The sequence below is a fragment of the Rhipicephalus microplus genome, chromosome X, assembly GCF_043290135.1.
Source record: "Rhipicephalus microplus isolate Deutch F79 chromosome X, USDA_Rmic, whole genome shotgun sequence".
Taxonomy (NCBI): Eukaryota; Metazoa; Arthropoda; class Arachnida; order Ixodida; family Ixodidae; genus Rhipicephalus; species Rhipicephalus microplus.
Window position 1 is genome coordinate 187,527,532 of NC_134710.1, and position 18,026 is coordinate 187,545,557.

At 41.5% G+C, this 18,026-nt stretch overlaps 1 protein-coding gene across 1 annotated transcript in view; it reads right to left on the reverse strand.

Moving 5' to 3' along the window:
* Window positions 1-719: 719 nt before the first annotated feature.
* Window positions 720-18,026, reverse strand: part of LOC119177301 (uncharacterized) — a 39,132-nt gene continuing 21,825 nt past the window's right edge. The window contains exon 6 of the mRNA XM_037428759.2: window positions 720-17,416. Within this exon, the coding sequence (XP_037284656.2) occupies window positions 17,165-17,416 (252 nt within the window). The 3' untranslated portion in view covers window positions 720-17,164. The remainder of the gene's footprint in view (window positions 17,417-18,026) is intronic.

Below are 18,026 nucleotides of genomic sequence, written 5' to 3' on the forward strand. Positions count from 1 at the left end.
TAGCGTACTTTTTCTGACAACCAGATTTAAACCTGCATTCTCAACTACAAACCACCAAGAAGTAAAAACTAAAAAAAAAAAATACTGTAAGCTGCCTTTCTTGCACTATCGCATCGCCAAGCTGTTCCATAAAGGAACTTATGCATCGAGAATACAGTAATTTCTTTAAACGGTTCATACCAAAGCATACAATATATCCAACTAATTCCCATCTTTTAATGAGTTTGATATATACGACTTTAACTTGTAATTAAAAGCAGTCCACACACTACGACATGAAATAAATAAAAGCAAGCTTTGTCTTTTTGGTTGATATTTGAGCTGGCTGTATATTTCTTACGTGGCTTACCTATCATGTTTGCACAGCCAGACAGACTACCTCAACTTCAAGGCCCCACACTTCCATTTAAAAATTACCTTGGATAAAATAAGGAAAAAATTCTACATAGGAAAAAAAAAAGAACCTATGCAAGGCAGGCAGCTACCTTTATTTAGCCTCATGATATCAGTGTGTGCAATGTCCCTGCCAGTTTGAAGTTTACACTCATCTGGTCGTGGTAGTACACTAGTTAGTACTCCTTTTTTTTTTTGTTTGCTGCAAGACAGCCATTTCGCCTTGAATTAAGCCAGCTGATTTCATTTTCTGAATCACTAGTTTTGCAATTCTAAAAAAAAATTCAACTGCAGTTGACAAAATATGCTGATAAAATGATGCAACATAGAAGGGCTCAATATATTTGGCTAAAATCAGCCCGGTAGGCAAACACACTCTGTGAAAGGCTTAGTAGCAAAAATACACAATACAGATTGCTAAATCTCCCACAAGAGCACGGAAGTCAGACTGTCACCAGAAGTAAGGCTAAAATGCAATGTATAAAACAAAAAACAAATAACTCAACTGTACAGGTCACTGCGATCCCCACCCAGCTAACAAAGCAAGCAGTTGGCTTATCAAGAGCCACACACATACGCATATCTAGAACAAAGGTATACTAGAGCACGGAAGCTTTTAAGACTTCGGAGTGTTCAGCAACTTGTCCACAAACGTCATGACAATTGGTACAAGGCAGATTTACGTGATAGGGTAAAACAAGTGAGCCAAATGCATGATGATGCATGTTAAAAAAAAAACAAAGAATTAGGTCCACAAGCAAAGCAACTTCAGTCAAGCGTTTTCACATCTGTCTCACAAGCCAACATTTCAACACGATTTTTTCTTTCTTGTCAACAAAAATACACAGATTACATTGCACAAATAAATCTCTCATTTGAGTACACTGAACATTAACAACCATCATGACAACTACCAGCGATTAAGTAGTCAACCAAAGCATTAGAGTCCCGATGGCAGTGAAGGCATGCAACGGCAGTAAAGGCATGCAACATTCAAAATAGATTAATCATGGTGCTGAGATAAAGCTAAGAGAAAAATGGCAAAGGAGAAAGGATCAATTTTAAAATAACAAAAGTTTTTTGGTTGTACTTCAGTATAACAGCAAGAAATCTTATTTTGTGTAAGGTGCTTATTCAAAAGGGTCCCTGAATAGTGTTTTTTAATTTGTGCAAACATTTACAGTACATAATTAACAAATTATTCACATCATAATATAATAATAAGCATCTTGTATTAAGAAATTGATGTGTGATTAAATGTTACCCTTTCTTTTAACACTGCTTATACTCCACAGATTATGTTCCATGTGGTCGGGCTCACAGGAAATTAGGGCTCAAGGCTAAGCTGTGCCTCCGATGGCCATTAGTTCGCATGTCGCATACCACAAGGTGCCACAACACTCCCAACCACAGGCCACTACTAACATTTTCTACTCTGGAAAGCCAACAATCTACAAATGCTAACGAGTCTGTGTACAGACAAAACAGTTCTAAAAATGATCAATGGTGAGTGTAATTGCAAAAAAATGTGGTGGTCATCATAGGGTGCATACTGCCAATGTGCAGTTACTAGTGCTGATTGAATGCCAAGAGCCTTATGCTCAGTGTAGCGATGCTCTGTAGCCACGCCACTCATTGGCTTCCTTATATAGACACACAGTGTCACAGCTTGATATGCTGCCAATTGCTAGATTTTCAGCACAGCAAGGACAATTCATAATGCTCATGACAAGAAACCTCTCTTGATGGCAAATTTTACAGCTAGTGAACATACAAAAAATGGTACAGAGTAGAAAAGAGCGGAGACTTCCAACTGATGTTTACTTTGCAGGCTGGCAAAATATATACATACAGATAAGAATAACGACATGCCAAATCAATACATTGACAGTTGATTGATTGATACGTGGAGTTTAACGTCCCAAAACCATCATATGAATATGAGAGATTCTGTAGTGGAGGGCTCCGGAAATTTCGACCACCTGGGGTTCTTTACCGTGCACACAAATCTGAGCAAACTAGCTTACAACATTTCCGCCTCCATCGGAAATGCAGCCGCCACAGCCGGGATTCGAAACCGCGACCTGCGAGCCAGCAGCTGAGTACCTTAGCCACTAGACCACCACGGCAAGGCAATACAATGACAGTCAAATCACAACACGTTTAGTTAATGGTTGTCTTACAGCCTGGCCAAATATTCTGTCCCATTTTTTCCTACCATTCTCGCACTGTAAAATTTGCCATCATGAACCAAGACCAACTAGCCCAAGCTTCTACACTTGTAAGAAACCTTTACATGGGGCATGTTGCAACAGCAGCAGCAGATTGTGTTTTCTGTCCACGTGAAGCTCCCATGCGTAGGATTAAACTGTGATTTTGTATTCTCTTTTTGTTATGCTTTTTTGTAACACAGCAAATGATAAAGTGTTCTAACTATTACCAGCAACAGCTCTTCACAACTAGGTCAGAAATATTACCTGTGACATCAGTGGGACTGACCATGAGATTGAATGCCTGTACAAGGCTGCTCATCCATGCAGCAAGAGCTGCTGGGGCTGAAAACTCCAATAGTTATGACAATGCACCCTGTAGCAATTCACATTATTTAAATATTACCAAAAACACACCTTTTACGAAAGGAACTTAGTTTGATGTGCTAATGATCTGAAGGACATGTTCTACCAGCTCGATGCATTTGTACAAAATCATAACTATTTCAGGGACCCTTTAATGCAGCTAAGACTGCAACTTTGATGCAGAAATGTAAAAGATATCCATGATTTCCAAGCAAAACATTGAAATAAGTCCACTCATATACAATATTTTGCACATTGTTGTCTATTAAATCAGAAATTGATCTGTGATGATGTAACACAACAAGAACCAGGATAATGTAATGTCTTTAGTACTACCAAATTTTCTTCAGAAGCAGTACACCCATGACTCAACAGAAAAGTAGCATTATAAAACAAAAGTGAACTCTCATGTTTCATGTTCATACTTCAGGAAAGGGACAACAGCATTTGCTTGCTGCAGTGCACATGCCAGGGTTGTTAATAACATCTAGATATACGGTAGCCCAACCTTGAGTAGGCATAAACAAGCAGAGTTTTACTGACTCAGTAGTTTAACATGTCACAAGAACAGTAAAAGAAAAGAGAAATAAACTCTTGTGGCGTTTGAATAGAGAACAGAGAATCAGTGCAAGAAGGAAAAAAAAAGACTATATTATAAAAAGAGAATATAAAGGTGCAACGATTGACTAGAAATGACTACAATGCAGGCCAACCAAATTACTAGTATAAAAATTCTAGTCTAACACAACACACAAGTTTGATTTAGCGTTGCTATTGTCACACACAGAGACTAAAAAAATACAGCAAAAAACCACAGATCATCACTCGTCCGTTTTAACCCAATTACACTTTTCTTCTGCCCCATCCTAAAATAACCATGCCATTTAAAATGGGCATAGCAAAGCATTCCCAACATCACACAGACAAGTGCCATTAAAGGACTGGCCTCTTTACCTTTCATGTACCACTGCAGTGTTACCATTACAATAGTTTCGTTTCCTTGTGAGTGTCACTTGCACACAGTGCTTAAAATTGGAAACTGTTTCAATGAATTTATTGGCTCTACCATATAGGATAACTGCACTGAAATAAAAATTAGCTTTTTATCTAAAATTTGTTGTTGTTCTTTATCACAATATTCATACCAGTAGAAGCTCAGAGCTGTAAAATGGCAAGCACTACCTCGCTCACAACAGTAATAGAAACAAAAGAGAGGAAAAAAAGCAATCACACCTTTCTATATTGCCATATAACCACTACTGTTCAGAACTGCCTAAGCTACAGGGTGTAAGCAAGCTACATGCTTGCGCAGGAAAACATAGTTCCAGATATAATTGCCTCACAACTGGCAAGGTTCAACAAGTCGTAGGATCGAATCCCAGCTGCAGCGACTGCATTTTCGATAAAGGCGAAAATATTGTTGGCCCGTGAGCTGAGATTCGGGTGCATTTTAAAGAACCCCAGGTGGTTAAAATTTCCAGAGCCCTCCACTACAGCGTCTTTCATAATCATATGATGGTTTTAGGACGTTAAACTGCACACATCTATAAATCAACTAGCAAGGTTGAGAAATTTGCCATTAATTAACATCTGCTGCAGCCCATCGATAGGTAATGTGTTTATTCATTGCATTTCTGTGGTATTTCTTCAATTTTATCAGTTATCACCGGTAAATGGGGTTAAAAATCACATGGCCGTGCCCATGCAGACACGACCGCCCACTATGATGGGTACCTGCATTTGACGCTCGCCTAAAGCACTCTAAGCAACAGATGAATGGTGTAATGAGCTATCACTTTGGAAAAACCATCAGTTATTCCATGTGGTTATTAGTGAGATAAACTGTTTTTTTAATCACGTCTACTAAGTCTACTGTGCCAAGAATTTGATCGCAGTTCATTGAAATAGCACAATGTAGTTACTATTACATTGCTACAAAGCTGAAAGATGGAAATCTAAAGCAAATACAACCATCATTTTGGAGCTCACGGGCCATAGAGTGCACGACGACATGATAAACTCAAGGGGACCAGAGTCGATGCATGCAGCCATGTTCTACTTTTTTCTTTTGGGGCTGCTGTCTACTAGCTGAACGTGTGTGCGCAGACGCCAGGGGGACGCTTAGCAGACAACACAGTGTAGATGAATACATGTGCAAGGGCTAATCGTCCTTCCTATAGGCTAAAGGGCCCTGTTGCCTCCATAGGGCTGACGAAAACTTCAGAGATGGAGTATAGTTGTTTTTTTTCTACTTGGCATAAAACACACAACAGCTGACTATTCTTAGAGTAGAATGAGCTGTCTCTATGCTAACTGACTGGAGCTCTTTGTTCTGGTTTCACCGCCTGGCCTCTGCTGCACCGCTGCTTCACATTGGCACAAGTCTGGATTTTAGTCTAAATGTAGTCACCTTGCCCGTGCCCCTTGAATTTAAGCCCTAGGTTTTAGTGCTGACCCAGCAGGTTCATATCTCCTTCTTCAATTCAATGCACAAGATTTTCAGCCAACACAGCTGTCAAAACAATTGTCAACTGCCAAGCTTGAAGTGCTGAATTTTGTCTGTGCAATCAGCTGGTGTCTGCCTCTCCGTCCTGAAGCTTCGACTTCACTGCTGATGTCAGCCAGCATCCCAAAAATTCACCCAGGCATCTTGTCATCAACCCCAGAGAGCTGCCATTACTCTCTGCCTAGTGTAGTGTTGAGTGAATTGCTCTTTCTTTTTTAAAGCAGTCTGATGATGCCAAGTGGTTTTGAGAAATAGAAATCTTGTAACAAACACAGCCATTCTACACCAAGCAGATAGGGATTGGAACGCAGATTAGTCTAGTAGCAAATGCATGATTTCACACGTGATTTCCTATATATCACACAGAAAGCAGCAAATTCACTGCTGGCATTAGATGATGGCTGACGATGAGTGCCCAATAGTCAACCAAGACCAGCCACACTAAAATAATAGGTGAAGTTGGGTACATCTAGTGTCTCAGTGCCTAGGCCACAAGGTAAGACCAGTGCATTCCTCACAGCCCCAAAGACAAGCGAAAGATATAAAAACCAAAATTACTACTGCCATGCTTTTATGGAGTGACCCTCACGACAAATAGCAAGAAGTGAATGTCTTTATACAACACATAACCGTTTAAAAGTTGCTGCAAAGCCGATGCAATAAAAACACGCAAATTTTTGCTTCGCAGCTCTTGAACAAATGCCATTTCCTTTGATAACAAAACAGCTCAAATACTAATAGCGGACTTTCCTTCTAAAGCTAGGAGTTCACACAATAATGGAAGAATTGTTACAATATATTTCAACAGCACATAGATTTAACACATTCAGATAGCATTAATTTAAAATGGAATGCTTAAGCTTCTTCGAACATATCACCAAGCCTTTTCTCATTTTGACTAGCTGATCAGTTCTGTGAAAAATGTTGCTTGAAGCATTTAATCTGCTTACAAGATGCCAGGGACTCCTGAAATTTTGGCCCCTGGCAATAAGATAACCCTTTCATTGGGTAACATACAAATGTATTCACTAGAGTCAAAAGTAAATGCTTTCCAAGAGTTGGAGAGGGTATGGAGAATTTTGATAAAATTTTATGCGCATTTGCAGCAGGCTCTCAATAACACAAACTTGAGATGACTCCACAATATTGTTTGAACTATGAAAAGCTTGAATGATAAAAACCTCTAATTAGTATGATTCGGGACCAACTTGTTTCGTAATGAAACATTCAAATTTAGAAACCGGCTAGATAGGGGACCGATTCAGTAAATTTATGGGATGGATGGGGGTGGGGGAGGGGAATGTAAATATTGTGCATTTTTATTTGTTTCTCAGGCTGCAACTACATCATTGAGCTATCGTACTGGTATGCCTGTATCATACGGTACTTGTTATAACAAAGCAATTTGTGCAACAAGCAGGTGGTTATCAATTATTCCTTTCCTAATCCATTCACCACCTTGTCAGATTAAGCAGAACTAATTTGCAATAATCGGTGTCCATGGCTACAAATTTTTACTAATTTGTCCTCGCACTGAAAATGGCTAGAATTCTGGTTAGCTCAAACAGTAGTGTGACCATGCCCAAAATGCGATGGTACCTCGTTCAATATCCTGACCAGGTGAAATTTTTCAAATAAGCTTTCCTTTCAGAAAAATCTATATGGCTTTTCTCATGGCTTTCTGCTACAAATGGGTGGTTGACAATTATTCCTTTCATAATTATTCCACCACCTTGAGGCATTCCATAAAATTCATTTGCAATATTATACAGCGTAGCCTCAAGTGTCTAACTAAGGAACAAAATGTGCTGTGTTCCATGACAGCTCTAAAATTTCAAGCAAGCACTCCTACACTTTCACAACTAAATTCAAATTGCTGCACTGTTCCAGGAAAGTGACATCCTTTCTCTCTTCTCTTCGTGCCCTAGCTTATCATGCACCACGGACAGGCAACACTGACTTGCTTCAGTCAGATCGAATCCTGATTAGCACAACCAACCTCTAAGCACCTGCACCAAAATGTGTCACCACAAAGCACAATAACATTTTAGCCCAGGCATAACGCTTAGACTCTTACAAACATTTGTATATCCAAATCTGGCCTTCTTCCATAAGCTTTACCATGCTACTTACACCACCAGCTTGTGCCCCCGTTGTGGCAAGTACCCAACTTAGAGCATATGCTCTGGCAATGTTCCTCGTTACTGGGCAGCGATCAAGTCAACCCGGCCAAGTGGAGCTCCGTCATCAAAAGCCCCAACAAGAGGGATCGGCTTTGGGCCGTCCAGAGAGCCCATGATGCGGCAGTTAGGCTTAATCTGCCTGTCCTGACGTGGGAGAAGCTCACTACACTAACCACGTTTCTCGGGACTAGCAATAAAGTTTTCCCATCCATCTATTAATTTCTCTTTAATAATGATCGCACCCAGAACTAGGTGCTTAACAGCCACAATGGTTTTCTGGTGCCTGCATGCAAAAGCATGGCCTCAGAGGTCTGCATTTGCAATTCAAAGAGGGTGCCTATAAAAAAGTTTGAAATTTGCATCTGTAACCCAGAGCTGCTGCTATGGCACAGGCTCATCAAAAGATGTGTGTCCATGTCATTTTTTCAGTGGTCTGATCGCATTGCCTTTGTGTTTCTTGTGTTTGTGAATCATCAATGCAATGTGCCACACTATTAACAAGAGCCAGAAGATCTCTGAGGAAGTTTACAGGTACTCCATAATAAGAGAGAGAGATAAATAGAGAGGAAAGGCAGGGAGGTTAACACAGGTACTCCATTATTATTATTATTATTATTATTATTATTATTATTATTATTATTATTATTATTATTATTATCATTATTATGTCCTAGTGGGAATACATTGCCACTACCATATTGAAGTTTGATGCCAATCAAAAAAAGCCCCCTCCCCCTTCCAGACAATAATTGTGAGTTACCAAGATGGTGGTGGTGGGAGGGGCGCACTTGCTTGGAATTTTACAGAAGGCAATGATTAGTAGTAGTCCACTCCCTGCATGACTAGCTGTTGCTAGGGCCTTATATTGATGAATTTAAATATCTGTAGATGGCAGCAGGGTGCAGCCATGCATTTACACCACATGGTATGGGAATGCCCACACAATCCACCTCTATGACCCAGAGCACAGCACAACACTGTAGGATGGGAGGTAGCTCTGTCCAGCTCGGATCCGAAGACCCAAGAGGCCCTCGTGAGGCGAGTGAGGACAGCGGCCCGTGCCAATGGGATCCCGGACTAAGGAACTCACTCACCGACACTCCTTCTTCAGTCGCAAATAAATGTTTTATTCTCTCTCTGCCCCACTCTTTAGTTCATCACTGTTTCTTTATTATTTCAGGATGTATGTGGCATTAATCTCAAGCAACAAGCCACTGACACAAAACGCAGCAGGGAAGCACAAAAATTACGGCGTCGGCATGTCTGATTTGCTGACAAAACCGTGACAAGCTATTCGCATGACTTGCATGAGTGCGCGTGCATGCATGCATGCATGCACGCACACACACACGCACGCACGCACGCACGCGCGCACACACACACACACACACAGACACACACACACACACACACACACACACACACACACACACACACACACACACACACACAATTGCAGACTGAAATTTCAGACTTGATACGCTGCAAGAATGTCTGCATAGCATGGCAGTTTAAAACATAGGCTTTAAAGGTAAAAGAAAACTTTAATGCTTGATTTACTTAATTTTCCCCTACAATTAGTGCCTGCTCCACTCACATGCCGTGCACATGGACACTATAGAGAAAAGCATTTACTGTCAAGTGTGTCATAACATGCCTTCCAAGGATTCTATGCAATCTTGCCTTTTTCATTCTTAAGCTTAATTTCTAAAGCGAAAATCTAGAAGTAGTATAATCATACGGCATTCTAATAGCTATTAAACTACATTGCTAAAAAACTACAAATGGGTGACACCTTAATTGGCAGAAACTTTGTTCCTGGCCCCCCATATCTACATTGTGCACCGTATCTGAAAACTGAGCAATACCTTATTGAATGCAAAATTTTAGTGACCATTTTACAATAATTAATCAGAGACTGTAACAGTGCCAAGAAGTCCCTATAATTGGGTCTGCCCAACAGTAAATTGATTCATAAGATTATCAAATTTTGATGCGCCATCCAACGCTGTACTCTGAAATTATGGAAGATTTTTTTTTTCCATTACCATAGGAATCGAAGGCAGATTTCGATTGAGGGAATCGTTTCTACCTTCCCCTTCCCCTCCCATTTTATAGTCAAGAAACTTTCGACATCCAAAGCATTCAATGGCACTCTATGTACTAGCATGGCATTTATGGAGTACAGAAAGTGCACTGCTATAAATAAACCCTCGTCTCTTTGTAGTAATCTTGTGCTGCAACTGTCAACATGTAGTAGTTGTGATAGCTGGTTTCTAGGGACCAGCACTATAATTGCAAATGTGATGCAGATGCACAATGTATCTTTTATCCAAGCTTAGTTTGAGAAGTCAGTTGGTATCCAGCAAGAGCTGGCTTACTGAAGGTGAATTATTCATCAAAGCAAGACGCATGCAATAATTAGAAAGAGGATAATTGAGAACACAGCAACAACACCATGAACATCAAGCCACACCAATTTGTTGTGGACATGGACAATTCCACAGCGTGCCACTATCAAAGAGATGCCTTCCATTCATTATTTGCAGCCTTTCCCACAAAGATGGATTATTCAGCTGTTCTGTAATGCCAAATAAAGAAGACCAGCCTTTTGCACATCAGTACAGCTTATTTTGCTGAAAGAGGACAGCAGAAAAAGTATGTGTTCACTTATGAGTACTATGAAGCTGTGATGTCCGTGGATGTGTGCGCATGTACATACACGCATGTCTGCACACAGTAGGCACTCATTAAACCGAACCTAAAGAGACCAGGAAAATATGTTCAATTTAATACCCATCACACAAGCACCCGTGAAGTCCATGCAACGCCCTCCTTATGTCAACAGAGGTGCATTCCATGTCACGCAGTTTTCCTTACCCCAAGGAAGTTAAATAGAACGTTTTGCAAAGAGAGTTCAAAAATCTCCATTTGCGGTGGAATGGTGTAGTCTCATCGCCTGTGATCCGTAGTTACAGAAAATGTTGCAAACACAAAACAGGCACAGTCAACACAATAAATATTGTCCTATTGAAAGTTCTTTCATTGCATGATCTAGTCATAATGTGTGTTTAATGAGATAAAAAAAAGTAGTCATATAAGTGGACATACTCCACACACCATGCTTCGTAGAAAACAGTTGCGCTGCCAGTTGGAACAATATTAGTAAGAAATAACAGACAATGATGTCAAAAAAGTACCGGGGATGTTAGTAGTAATTGTAATGCAAATGCAAAGAAAAAAAATGATGAAAAGATGACTAGCCACTGGCAGAAACCAAACCTGTGACCTTCGAATAACATGTCCCATGATCTACTAAATGAGCTACAGCCCCGTCCACTTTATGAGGTATATACATATGTCTATCGAAACCTGGGAGTGTTAGTGCTGCCAGCAGCTATGACGGCGAGCGTGGAACACTCTTTTTCCTCTTGTTGGCAACACGTAGCATGTGATGTTAATATGAGCTGGCAGCTGGCCAATAATCTCTTGCATACTACCTGAAAACATCAAGTCTGCCAGAATGAAACCCTCACCCTTAATGAAGGAAACTGTGAAGTTAAGGGCTCGTTTTCATTGTTAGACACAATATTAATGAGAACTGACAGACAATCATGCCAGAGAATGTATAGGAGACGTTATTGGAAGTAGCGTAATTGTAATATTAATGTGAAGAAATAAAAGTGGATGAAAAGAGATAACTTGCCACCTCTTTTTTTTTTTTCATTTGGAAGAAATGTATCTACGTCCATGTGCACTATTGTGTTTACGTCTGTGCATCTTGTTCCCTTCTCATTGTAGTGCTCTTATTCTACTTCAACATACAAAAAGTGATAGCAGTGACTGCCGGGGGCATTCTTCTTTCTTCGTTGACACCGGCAGTCGTGCTGGTAGTATATGCGAACTATTGTGAGACCTATCTGTGGCAAGAGCTTCGCAAACTAAATGTGAGATCTGTGCTCATCTAGTATTGAAAAATACATCATGATCTGGATGGTAGCACAACGTCAAAAAGCTCAGCAACAACTTGCAGTGTGTTTGAGAATCAGTGCAAGTAGAGAAAATGCATACCAGAACAAATATACACTGTCGCCAGCACTCCTGTCAACTCGGCTTCGAACATGCTTGCAGGCACATGGTTCTGTGATAAAAGCCAAAATCTTTTTTCTTGTTTCGAAGTGATTAGAGTCACACTTGCGATTAAGTGTTTTCAGCGGTATTCGACACAGAATTCTGCATGCAGACGTAGGTGCAACCATTTGGAGCAGTAGCATTTAACAGACCCCTTACGGCTTCTGTACAAAGCTCGTAAATTTGTGGAGCAGCATGGGCACAACTCCGTCTCCATCGAGCTCCCTCATGGATTTTTACATTCATTGAGTTTAATGGTGGCCGTGTGACAGAGATATAATAAGAGCTCCACTTACTCAGAGATGAACAAGGGTGCAGAATACAAGTATGAAACTACAGTATAACCTCGTTACAACAGACCTTCATAGTGGAGAGGATTTTAGCCTGTTGAAAAGAAAGTATGTTAAATTCATGTACTGTTACAACAGACTTTTATGTAAACGCATAAAAAGTCTGTTATAACAAGAGGGAATTGCAAGTCATAAAACACAACACGGTTGACAAACAGATTTATTTTAGATCTTTTGAAAAAAGCTTGTCAGCTTTGATTCGACTGTATGCCGGACCGCTTTAGACACTATACGCGCCTCCATTGTCACAAGTGTGTTCACACCATCTGCACCTGGGGCCTGTTGCGCGAAATAGTTTTTAAGCCCTTTAATATAGTCAAGGGCCTGAGAAGTTGACACTTTCTCGGTTACAGTCTCTGAGGTACAGTCTTCATTTTCGTCTTCATCCTGCTGATCTGCATTTGGCACACTGCGAATTTGGACAACAATTTCTTCATCTGTCAACTGCTCTGAGCTGACAAGGTCATCATCCACAGTTACATAATCGGAGAACTGCTGGCTCCCAGAGGCATCCTTGACAGCCGACCAGACACTGGGATCTGGTTGGCCTTCTAGTGGCAAGGGGTCTGTGCAGTCACTGTCACCAATGAAAAAACCAGCTTTTCTAAAGCAATTTTGTATTATCGCTGGCTAAATCTGTGCCCACACTGTTGAAAGTACCTGCACAGCAAATCTGAGGTCTATGACAGAGTCTCGTTTTTGCTGCATGTCAAAAACTTAACACTCAGCGAGGCGTGAGCGATACCAGAGTCCTTTAATACTGTTCTGGTCACGAAACTTCTCCGTCACTCTATGGGAGAGCTTGATATGCTGCCAAGAGCGACCGCTACGCGGTGCAAGCTAAGATAGGGGGGCCATCGCTCCGTTGCACCTGGCCATTTCGCGGCGGAACGCATTGGCAGCGGTGGCCGCTCGAAGGCGTTGTGTAAAGGCAGCTCACGGTATTCTTTCAAACAGTTTCTGCATCAGCGTCACGAGAACTTCAAGGGCCAGTGCTCCGCATTCAAGGTCGACGGCATGAAAATTCGAAGGAGCAATGCTTAAGACGTGCTGTGTGATGAGCTGCAGCTCCGTATACAGGAGCAACAAAGAAAAGGCGTCGCTTTTCTGTTTCCCCAGTAGTGCCGAACTTCGGGATAAATTGCTTCTCATTGAGAACTTGCTCCTCACTAAATGCACCTGATGGGAAGCTTTCATTCATAGGTGCACACCTAAATACTAAGCGGCGTACTAAATTTCAGGTTCATTGCATACTTTAAATCGTAACCCACTCCCCCAAGCCTAAAAAAAGTATGGTATGGTACCTAGGTAGTGTGGCAAAGGTCGCCGAGCAGCTAGCACTGGCATCGAAAGGAACTTCCAGATTAGGCTGCTGTACTTCCCTTCCCAAAGAAATCGTGGGTTGTCTACCGGTAATTAATGCTGCTCTAAGCAGTAAACATAAGGAAACGTCAAGAGGAGGGGTGTCTCGACTAAATTGAGTGTAAAAAAGGGATCAATCAGACGTTAGGCAAGTTAAACTCGTGCCTATTCAAGAAGCACACTTAATACCGAAGCGAGCGGTCGCAAAAGCGCTGAGCTGCTATAATCGCAACATTGAAAGTACCCGCGTCAAGAAAGCGATCGGCGCTCACAAACGTGTGTCCCGAACAGCTGCGCATTTGGGTGCAGACTCAATTGAAAGGTCTAGAATAAAACATCCAGCTCGACCATTCCCTTCATTCGATTCCTTGGGTAGCAGCGCAAGAGAGACGAGCCGGATATAAACCAATGCGATTGCCCCCGTCTTACCTAGTCGTGTTTCATTCCGTTCACCTTCCTCCCCGTATTTGCGGCACTGCCAGAATAGAAAGCTTTACTACAGCATAAACAGAATCGCCCTTTGGCCAGGCGCGAACACGTTGTCGAGCAGATCCAGCAGTAGCTGCTCGCATCGGGAGCATAAAGCATGAGCATCGTCTTTAAACACTGGGGAGCAACGACGTACCGCTTCGAGGCATCGTAAGTACGCATATAATTGGGCTATGAGGTAATTATTAACACAATGCGTTATCCCACGGTGCTAACAAACTTTAAACATGCTGCTATTTATAAGGTTGGTCCGCACTCCCAAGCAAACTACGCGTGCATTCTTAAGTAAACAGCTTTCATTCATCCTCGACACTGTATCACGTTTATACTGATCGAATGGCATAGCTGCGTTCAGTGGTGTTTAATAAAAAGTAACAGGAAGAACAGCACGCACATAATCACATCGAAACGTCGGCAATAGTGCGCATATAATACCAGCACTGGCGGCGGCTTGTGGCTCCCTTACGACTGGTGGCACCACTAGCGGGAGATTTCGTCCCTGTATCAACCTTTGGGCGAAGTTTCGTGACCAGAAAGCATTGAAGGACTCTGGCGATACCTTGACTTCACTGAGTGCACAATGCCTTGATCAATAGGCTGCGCCTTTGATATTGTGTTAGGTGGGAAGTATTCAACCTTAGTTGCATGTAGCTGAGGAAGGTGCATGTGGCTCGAGCAAATGTTGAAGAAAAGTAACACATTCCTGTGTTGTTGGTGCATCTTGCTGTCAAAGTCGAGCAACCATTGGTTGAAAATGTCCTTGGTCATCCAGGCACTTTTGTTCGAATCCCAGTCCACGGGAACATGCATGTTGCGCATGCACCGCAATCTTTTCGACTTGCCTAAAACCAAGAGGTTGGTCTTTTCGCTCCCGTCCATATTGCAGCAAAAGAGAATGCTAATGCGCTCCTTGGACTTCTTGCCACCATGGCACATGTCTTCGGCAAAACAAAAAGTCTTTCCTAGCTTCAACTTATAAAAAAAAATGCTCTTATCGGCATTGAACACATCCCGCTGTGCATAGCCTTCAAGGCGAGCGGGAAGAACATCAGTTTTCCAGTCGGCAACAACAGTGTCGTCGACACTGGCCGACTCTCCGGATAGACACTTAAAAGCGATTCCGTCCGTGCCTCGATTTAAAACGATTGAGCCAACCTTCACTGCATTGAAACTGTTCTTGATTAAAAACAAAAGCAAGTTGCTCCGTGCGTTTTCGTAGCAGCAGTCCGTTCACCGGGATATTTTGCGAACGGGCGTCACGAAGCCACATCAGCAGGGCCTCTTCGACGTCAGGATATGAAGCTTCACGGAGCCGGAACCTCTTGGGTTGTAAGTGACCTGATACTTTCTTCAACAAGATCGTCGCTTTGGCATTGACAATGATGTTGACCGTCTGCTTCGACAAGTCTGCTTCGACAAGCCGTACGCCACGGCGACATCCACCTGCTTTTTTCCCTCCTCAAGTTGCTCAATGATATCAAGCTTGTTTTTCAGGGACATCTGCTCACGCTCCATAGCTTTCAGTGGCTTACGATGCGCGACATTGGCTGATGTGCTCGGCTCCATAGGCTCCATCACACCGTGATCACATCCGCAATGAACCAATGCACACGATACACGAGGAGAGGACTAAAAAAACGTCGAAACAGCCCCAGACAAACAAAGCACCCACTGTCAGCATCATGCCGACCGTAACTTCTATTTTGAGAGGGGTCGCTACCAAGTGAGCGCTTTCTATTATTTTTTTTACTTTGGCAAAAGTATGCAATTGCTAAGGAAGTATCGCTTTAATGTTTGTTTGTTTTTGAGTCGATAAGCAGATGCTTTTTTGCTTTGATAACACTGTTATCATTAAAAATTATGGATTGATTTTCGTACAATGCATTAGCCATTAGTCATAGTAAGCCTCGATAGCCAGATCGATCCAAGCCAAGCCCGGCCGTCTCAAAGTGGCCGCCACCTGTGTTAACACCACAGGCACATTGCTCCCGTCTTGGAAGTATGCCAAGCGATGCGAAAAGTCTGCTGTAAAGGAGTGCTCACTACTTTTCTGGCCTCTTATTTCGGTCAATTATATACGAATGTCTGTTGTATCCGGATACATTGTAAACGAATCTCGATCAATGATACAGATAGGAAGATCAACATAATGCCACAAATTGGTATGTAGTATCCAAATGCCAAATGTCTGTTGTAAGCAGATCCGTTGTAACCAGGTTATACTTTAATCTTGTCAGAAGCACTTGTTCTATTTAAGCAGCACAGGTCGATTTAAGAGATTGTCATTTGCCCAAAGTTATATATATATATATATATATATATATATATATATATATATATATATATATATATATATATATATATATATATATATATCAGCTTTCAGGAGGATTAATATTCATCACAATATGCGTTAAAGCAGAGCACAGAATTCTTAACACATGTTGCCAGCATCCCACCACAGAGCAAAGGTGAGAGAAAAAAACAGAAACATATAGAAAGTGATCCACACACTCAAATTAGGAAGTTTTCAAAGTTTGACAACCATAGCAACCAGCTTTTATGTATTAAAGAGCTGTAATACAATGTTCCTAGTTCAACATCCTACATAACCCAACTTCTATGCATTGAGGCATGTTGCTTTAGCATTGTGACGCCCAGTACACAAACAAGGTGTCAGAGATAAGATACATCTCATCTATACCAGCTGCCTGTTTTGTTCTGGAGTTTAGTAGAAATGGTGGAATGTACTCGGGTTGGATGTGTTCAGTCATTTGATGAACATTCTGCAATGTTCAACGTTAATAATAATAATTAAAAAATGCCGGGATTTTTTGTGACAAAACCCTGATATGATTATGAGCCACGCCACCATGGAGGACTCTGAATTGACTTCGACCACCTGGGTTTTTTTTGGTGTACACCTCAATCTAAGCACGTTGGTGTTCTTGCATTTCGCCTGCAGTAAAATGTGGCTGCCAAGGCTAGGTATCACACCTGTGTTTTTGAGCTTAGCAGCATGACACCTTACCTGCTAAGCTACCATTGCAGATGATCTTAAAGGAGGAGAAAGGACAGGGATCTTAAATACTGCTCTTTCACTAAACAGTCTTCAGAGCAGAAGTTAAACAAGTGAAACAGCTTAATTTAAGAAAGTTTGAAAGCAGCAGTGGTTCATGAAGTAGACTGTGCAAAGCCAACAATGTCTCCTAAAGTGAGGGCTGAAGAAAGGTTGGCTGTTTGTTCACCAGAACATAGAGCTGAGGCGTTATTTAGTGACTGTGCCTCTGAAGAACTATGATCAGATAAGTGGGCCTTGTAATTGTCTTCACGCACGGTCCGGAATGAACACAGAGGGCATGCAAAGAGCAAGCTGTCACTTTGACCTGGATGCTTGCGATGCAGGTGGCTCTTGAATGTACTGGACTGGAAGTAAAGAGAAAAAAGAAAATGTCCATTCATTTGCTCAACACATAAGTGACAATTATACACTGAGACAACGCTGTAAATCACAATGTTCTGCCCTGCTTTGTCATGATGTATTGAAGAAATAATGGTAGTATAACAAAATGCCTAAATTACAATGCGATTATGTTGTAGTGAGGGTACACCAATTAATTTTGACAAGATCCTCCAAAGTGCACTAAAGAGATTGCACAAAAGGGTGCTTGCAATCTGTCCACTGAAATGCAGCTGTGGCAAGCATGATTGACCTTACATTATGCTCAGCAGCCACAAGTTATAGTAACTGAATTTGACTAGCATAGCAGGTATGCTGGATAAAGATAGACAGTAATAAGCAACCATTCATTCTACAGTCATGACCTACAGTTACAATTTTGAAACTATTTCATGCAAAACAGCAGAGAAACACACCGCATAGATGAACCATCAGTGTCTTTCACGCAGTGTATGTAACATGAACCCACAAAACTGATCTCAAAGACAATATGACACAAACAATCACCAACAAGTGCTGGCAAGTTTCCTCATTGAAAAATACATGCACAGTTAAGACTCAACATAACTAGGCTGG